At 32.0% G+C, this 7771-nt stretch overlaps 3 protein-coding genes across 3 annotated transcripts in view; 2 read left to right on the top strand and 1 right to left on the bottom strand.

Moving 5' to 3' along the window:
* LOC104748216 (probable polygalacturonase At3g15720) overlaps positions 1-306 on the top strand; it is a 1530-nt gene extending 1224 nt beyond the window's left edge. Inside the window, exon 6 of the mRNA XM_010469891.1 lies at positions 288-306. Coding sequence (XP_010468193.1) covers positions 288-306 — 19 coding nt within the window. The remainder of the gene's footprint in view (positions 1-287) is intronic.
* On the top strand, positions 3883-4497 carry LOC104745888 (putative invertase inhibitor). Its single transcript, XM_010467259.1, has one exon. The coding sequence runs from the start codon at positions 3914-3916 to the stop codon at positions 4442-4444; it is 531 nt and encodes a 176-aa protein (XP_010465561.1). The 5' UTR covers positions 3883-3913; the 3' UTR covers positions 4445-4497.
* LOC104748214 lies at positions 4750-7639 on the bottom strand. Its single transcript, XM_010469890.1, has 2 exons — positions 5426-7639; positions 4750-4839 (listed from the first exon to the last, which is right to left on the bottom strand). Exons 1-2 carry the CDS (start codon positions 7637-7639, stop codon positions 4750-4752), a joined length of 2304 nt encoding a protein of 767 aa, XP_010468192.1.

The raw sequence follows: 7771 nt of genomic DNA, 5'->3' as shown, positions 1-7771 counted from the left end.
GAAAAACCGTCATGTCCCATATATGTCATGTTTATTCTATTTCATAATTGTGATTTTAAAAATACTTTATCCATTTGAGATTGTATATTTTAGTGTAACATATAAAGAAATAGGTAGAAGATTTGGATGGGATATTCATACTTCATGTACTTTTTGTTTGGATATTTAATTTTTACAAATTAGTGGACATTATACAATTTTTCTTTATATTTCTCATTATCTATCAAATTGGATAAAATCTGCCATAATGATTAAAATTCCTAAACTTGATGACCTAAATTGTATAGCGTGACAAACCCACATTGATAGACTTACTTTGTAATAGTTTTGCTATTTTTTTACTTGCCACCCAAAAACCACATGAGCAATGTTTGTATTCGCCGTGTTGAATTTGCAAAACCCGTGGGTAACATGTATTTCAATAAAAAAAAATTATCTATAAAATATGTCATAAGAGATTATTTTATGTTTTGATAGACTAAAACTCAGTAAGATATTCAAAAATACTCAAATTTATTTCATTCCAAATTGCTCGTACTCAAGTTAGATTTTGAGAATAAAATATAGCTATTAAAAAAAAGAATTGTAGCCTGTTACCCAAAATTTTATATATTCATGTGTGAAAAGAAGTGAAACTATTCCTCTTTAAATTTGATATTTATTCATTAGTATTTATTAACAAAACTTATCCTTATGCACTAACACAGTTACAGTAATTATGTTGGTATGATAGGTTCTTTCGTTTTAGTTGGTAAGATAGCTTCTTTTTGCCCCAAAAAAAACTTGGTATGTTTAGTTCTATATTTATGTAATCGAATTAAAATTGATTTCTATATGTTATGTAAAATTGATAATTACATTTCCAAAATTTTATTGTAGGTTATTGGTTTTGTATAAGTTTGGATATGCAATTCTAACCAATACTCTAAAATATGTTTTGTTTGATTACCACAATTTAAATAACACAAATTAAATAAAAATAAACAAAAAGTGAATTTACAATTTAAAAATAATTTTGTAAAATATATTAATAAACATTTTGATTTCTTATACCGCACATATATACCTATGCTATATGTGTGGATGGTTGCACAAATCTACTATACAACTATATTAAATAGAATCAATCACTTCAGAATTATATTATTGATAATTAAAGTCCTTTGTCAATACTCCTTCACCTTTCACCTTACATGTTTTTTTCTCCTTGACACCATATGTAGTAACAACATTAGTTCTTTTTACCGCATGCAAACATATATATACATATAAATATTAAAATCATGTCTGACAAAAAAATGTTAAAACCATGCGTGACAAAAAAAATATTAAAATCATTTATATATTGGCATTTTCACGTATTTTTTTTGGTAGGAAGTACCTCCAAGTATCTATATTGGTATCTTCATGTATCATTAATAATATATAAAATGAAAATATCAATTTAAAATTTCAAATCTTAATTAAAGATATTACTATTTTCATAGTTATGATAGTCTTAAGATATAATTTCATAAAGATAAACAACACATTTTGTTGTTAAATGGTTAGGATTTTGTCAACAATGATGTAAATGATAACCCTTTTCAAGGATGAAAAATATTAGAATACTAAAAGCATAAAAACCTTAAAAGAGTAGTTCAAAATAGAACAAAAACGCCGCACATATTTTTTTGAGTTAAACATGAATTTTTGAACTCTGTAAAAAAATAGAATTCAACATAAATTAGTTTCATATTAAAAAAAGACTTAGAAAAGAAGTATGCATACTAAATACTTTATAAATTCAAACCATTGTTTTTTTTTTTGTCAACCTTCAAACCATTGTTTATAATTGATGATTTTTTTTATTATTTTATCTGATAAAACGACATATCCCCACTGGTTTGAAAAAGCTTGACATCATGATTTGGATCTGCCATCGTTGATAGCCATTTTGATATACAAAATTAGATATTTCAAGTAGGATCGGGTACAAAGCTCTTTATCTAACGATGGTTATATTTATAGTGGAGGTCAGCGATTCTATTAATAGGATAAATGCAATTGATACCATATATTTTCATAACAAAATTGTTTTTTTGTTCATGTATTTACGATTTTTTGAATTGAAAATGTCTATAATTTAGTGATACTAATTAATATTGTGTGCACATTTGGTAAGTAGATATATATTTCTAAAGATTTTGAATTTGATCCTAATGACTCATATCCTAAACAATTCAAATATGGTTGATATTTAAATTCGTAACTGTTAAGATTCGGATTATGGAAATTTTGAATGCTAATTATTGTTGTTTACTTGTTTGAATGCTAATTATTGTTGTTTACTTGTTTGAATGCTAATTATTTTTGTATGTCGTAAATGTTGTTTACTTGTTTCCCTTTTTGTGCTACTAATTATAGGTCCGTTTGGATACATGTTTACCGTATACAGTTCTTCTATTAATTGTATATGTTTGGCTCTGAGTTATATATATCCTTATTCTGTTTTAAATGGCGTTTCATGTAATAATCTCTTAATCTATGTCTACTTATTAAAAATGCTTCCCTTTTAATAGTATAGATGTAACTATATTTTTTTTCCTGCATTTGTTGTTATTTGAATTTTGAAAAAACGGGCATGTTTTACTCAAGTAAAGAATAAAAATTGTGCTTAACCTCTCTCACATTTGAATGAGAAAAAATGAATATAAATCTGAAAAATTAAATTCATATCATATCATAAATGACTAAATGAGAACAAAATAAATATAAATTTGAATGAGAAGTGAGTTTAACTTAACAAGCAACAAAAATTATAATCTTGTAATCGAATTTATTCGGTTTTTTGTCTCGCTTCTTTAGATGAACGGTTAGTTATTTTAGATATAAAAAATTTCAAATTTCAAAAAATTCAAAATCTTATAAATATTTACACTTATTTAAAAAATATCACAGACATTGTTATATATATATATACGTCGGGACGAGTTTGGGTTAATATTAATATAAATTTAAAATTATCAACAACATGGTTGAATCATAAGTTCATTATTGTGTTATCACTATCAATAATAGAATATTAAACATATTTCATTAAATTGATTAAATTACGGTTAAGTAAAAAATAATATATTCTATAATATACCGTGCGTTAGGTCCTAAATTTAATAATCAAAATACATTTATATAATCTTGAACACTACATAAAACAAACATAATTAACAAATAAATATAAGTTGAATTTTTTTTAAAATAGTTTAGAAAAACTCGCTTGCGGTATACCGCGGGTTACAATGTAGTTAATTTTTAATTTTTAAGACACTCATTTTAAGGTTCAGCCGTGGAGTGAGAAATATCAATATAAACATAGTTAGTGGAGTTTTAAATTAAACTAATATTAATCTAAAGTTAAAAGACCTATTAAGGGGTGTTTAATGAAGATATATACATTAGTTTTTTTTTTCAACACCATTTTTTTTTTCACTTTTTACCACTTCACATCATCTTATTTTTCCTCCACCTAAAAATTCAACATTCATACAATCTTTATCATCTATAATGGTTTTGTTTAATAAATAAATTGGAGGTTAATAGAAAAATAATAGTAAAAGAAAAAACATTTATAATCATTAATTCAATAGTTATGTTCATAGTCATCAACTCATCATTTTACATAGTCAAAGAGTCCATTGTACATAGTCAAAGAGTCCATTGTACATATACATGTTTTTTCTTTTACTATTATTTTGTATTAATGATTTAACTATTGAATTAATGATTCAACACATCCGTTGTACACAGTCAAAGAGTCTTACCAAAAACTTCTATGTTCACTTTTACTATAAATTGTAACACAAAGTGAACATATTCATCATCAATCAATTCTTATTTTCTCTACTTCTTCCACAGAAAAAAAAATTAAAAAGAGATGAAGTTTTTGGTTTCATTGGTTATGTTCTCTCTTCTCTTGAATGGTTTCGCATTTTCTCAAACTCTCATTCAAGATTCTTGCAAGAAAGCAACCGTGAAAGAACCGGCCTTAATATACAATTTATGCGTCGATTCTCTTACACAAGATCCACAAAGCAGAACCGCAACCACCCTCGAAGGTTTGATCATAGCATCGACGAAGAACGCTGAAGCAAAAGCTATGAATGTTAAAGGAATCATTGAACATATCCTCAAGGGCAAGGGATATGCAAGTATTGAAGCAGAGCTACGCGATTGCGTTGGGTTTTATGACGATGCTAATGATTTGTTAAACACTGCTTTAGCGAGCGTTCAATCGCACGATTATAAAACTGCTAATGGAGATTTTAGTATTGCTTTGGATGTACCAGAAAATTGCGAGGATGGTATCAAGGAAAGAAATAAACAGAATTCTCCCGTTAGTAACGAGAACAATATTTTGTTTCAGAAGATTTTGATTCCTCTTGCTTTTAATAATATGCTAATATGAATTTGTCAAAGTGCTTTACCAATTATACATCGATCAATGATCCCTTATATAATAAAACGAAAGTACATAACTTTTTTTTGTAGACTATATAATTTTTATAAGTCGGTTAGAAAATAGATTATAGATTAAATATATATTGGTTTCAAAAAAGGTTATAAATTAATTGGTCAATTTGTGGGCTATATGAATACATTTAAGAATATTTCAAAGAATCTTCTTTGCTAATTTTCCTTTTTCCAAGCTTCTCTTTGCTTCTTCAAGCTTCCAGGCTCCAGCTCTTGTAATTTTCCTTATCGATTAATACATTAACCACCATTCTTTACATCAACACTAAAAACAACAATCTCGCCTGCTCGAATAGGCTCTTTGGTCATCCGCAAGAACAATATATCCCCCTGTTACATTAGCCTCAAATCAATAACCAAGAACCACCACCACATAATCTAACAGCAACAAGTAATTTCTGTCATGATATAAACCGGTTTGACTTTTGAAAATGATGTTGAAAAAAAGACATGGTTTTTCTCTAATTGATTTGGCATAAAATCCTAGATATACAACTAATAAAATTAATAAAACTATTAAAATAGTTAAAGTTCTTCTATAGATATACAACTAATAAAATTAGTCATAATTACTAATTCTCTAATTGATTGGGCCTAAAATCTTAGATAATTAAATTTGGAATTTGATTATTAATTATAAGTTTTTTTCCAATGATACAGTCATACAGACTACATATACTTAAAAGAATCCGGATATATTGTTCCCATTCTCACTAATATCTAATCACTTCAATTTGAAATCCATTTAGTGACGAAACGCATAAAAACAAGGGTTACTTTTTTTTTCTTTTTTTTTTTCTTTTTTTTTTGTCAACAAAAGATCAGCTCAAACGAGCCAATTGGGTGGGAAATTGTTTACAAACAAAACATGGTGCAAAGAGGTACGCGCTTGGCGTGCCAGAGAATCCGCAGTTACATTAGCAGTTCTAGAAAGTAAAGATAAGGAAAAAGATGAAAATTCCTCCCTATCAATCTTGAAATCGTCAAAGTACGCCGAGAAACCTGGCCAGTCCGAAGGAGAAGACACCATTTTCACCAAGTCTAAACAGTATGTAAAGAAAGCCACATCTCTGAAATCATGTCCGATCATGTAGCGCATCGCCCAAATAAAAGCTTCAACTTCAGCATGTAATGGAGAAAGACTTCGTCGGAAATTCATGGCTCCCATAGTCGGCGACGCGGACTGGAACGAGGTACACCACCATCCAGCTCCTGCAAAAAGGTCACCTGCTTTCCATGATCCATCTAAAAAGCAGCGATAACCCGAAAAAGCCGTGGGTAGGGCAGCAGCTACCACCTTAACCGGTGATCCTGAAACTACAGGAGGGGTGGGATAAGTCTCCAAATCCCCCTCTACCTGAGCCTGCTGCCACGCAGATGCTTCACCCGCTGCTACCAAAACAATATCCTCCGACCGCTCCACAATGTTTTCAAAAACACTTGCATTCCTAGCTTTCCAAATATACCACATAAGCCAAGAAAAAACCGCCACAGAAGCCCCAGGATTCTGCTGTCCTAAAAAATGATCAATATTAGCATACACTGAATCCGTTGGGAAGGAAATTGGTCCCACTGGTATGTGTGCCAAAGCCCAAACCTGTCGAGCCAGTGGGCAAACAAAAATAGCATGATTTATTGTTTCCTCATCAGCACCACACCATACACATCCTAAGTCGCAAGCAATACCACGTCGTCCCAAATTTACCGAAACCGAAATACATCCCGATAAAACCTGCCACATAAAATGTTGAATCTTTGGAGGGCAACGAACCCGCCAAACACTAGCCAGAAGGGGGGTTATTTCCTGACCACAACCAGATGCCGAAAAAGTCTGTGGTACATCAAGACGAGCCGTATGATATCCTGATTTAACTGTATACTTCCCCGTTTTTGTAAAGTGCCAACCGAACGAGTCTTCCCTTTGGTTACCTCCTAGAGGTATAGCCCCTATCAAAGCAACATCTAGCGGATCAAAATGCTCATTGAGCATATCCATACGCCAAGTGTTTGTCTGTCGATCAATTAACTGATTCATTTGAAGAAAAGGGTCCCGTAACAGGCCCTTGCTTAAAGCTGCTCTCGGGAATTGAGCTGGTACCCAAGGATCTGACCATATTGAAATGGTGTCCCCGGAACCAACCCGTTTAATAAGCCCTTTATTAACCAGAGAGCAAGCGGAACATATACTCCTCCATCCATAGGATGGAGAGTATGACCTAATTGGATCCAATGGGTGCGTATTCCTGTAGTACCTGCTTTTAAAAACCCTAGCAAACAGTGAATCTGGCACATCAATCAGATGCCATAACTGCTTAGCCAGTAAGGCTGAATTAAAATCATCCACATTCCTGAAACCAAGCCCCCTTAGTTGTTTACTGACACATAATTTTTTCCAGACAAGCCAATGCATACCCCCCGACTTACCATTATTACACCACCAAAAATTAGCCACCGCACTAGTGAGTTTTGATGTAATTGTTTTTGGTAACCGAAAACAAGACATCACGAATGTCAGAACAGCAATAGCAACTGATTTAATCATCACTTCCCTGCCTCCTTTTGAAAACAAGTTTGCTGTCCAACTACTCGTCCGACTCTGAATTCTATCTCGCACAAAAGAGAAAACCTTTGTCTTAGCCCCTCCCAAACTCTCGGGTAAACCTAAGTAAGACCCCATACCGCCCAAAGTTGTGATCCCGAGGACACCCTGTAGCTCTGTCTTTGTTGCCTCGTCAATCTTATGGCCAAACTGTACCGAGGACTTAGAAAAATTAATTTGTTGACCCGAAACACACTCATACTGCTTCAGTATATCCAAAATAACCCGACATTGATCGTTGTCCGCCTTACAGAAAAATAGACTGTCATCAGCAAACAATAAATGCGTAATAGGCGGGCATTTATTTGCCACTTTTATACCTGTAATAAGCTTATTCCTTTCTGCTTTCCGTACATTCGCAGCTAAAACGTCTGTGCATAAAATAAACAGATAAGGGGATAAGGGGTTGCCCTGCCGTAATCCCCTTTGTGGGACTATCAACCCATTCGGTTGTCCATTTAGAAGAACTTTATACTCAACTGAAGTGACACAAAACATAATCCACGAAACCCATGACTCTGCAAACCCCATTTTCCGTAACACCGCCGCAACAAAATCTCATTCGACCCTATCATATGCCTTGCTCATGTCTGTCTTTATAGCCATAAATTTCCCTTTACAAGATGGGTTTGTGCGCAAACCATGAAACATCTCCTGAGCAAT

The sequence above is a fragment of the Camelina sativa genome, chromosome 15 (assembly GCF_000633955.1).
Source record: "Camelina sativa cultivar DH55 chromosome 15, Cs, whole genome shotgun sequence".
In the NCBI taxonomy this organism is placed as follows: Eukaryota; Viridiplantae; Streptophyta; class Magnoliopsida; order Brassicales; family Brassicaceae; genus Camelina; species Camelina sativa.
Note: the sequence above shows the minus strand (reverse complement) of the source record. Positions and strands in the feature narration are given on the sequence as shown.

Bases quoted from the DNA above. Each gene is read 5' to 3' on its own strand.
- LOC104745888 (XM_010467259.1), top strand. From the start codon at position 3,914: ATGAAGTTTTTGGTTTCATTGGTTATGTTCTCTCTTCTCTTGAATGGT.
- LOC104748214 (XM_010469890.1), bottom strand. From the start codon at position 7,639: ATGGGGTTTGCAGAGTCATGGGTTTCGTGGATTATGTTTTGTGTCACT. The intron at 4,840-5,425 runs GTAACTGCGGAT...CTAATGTAACAG, and splicing joins TACTTTCTAGAACTGCTAAT to GGGGATATATTGTTCTTGCG.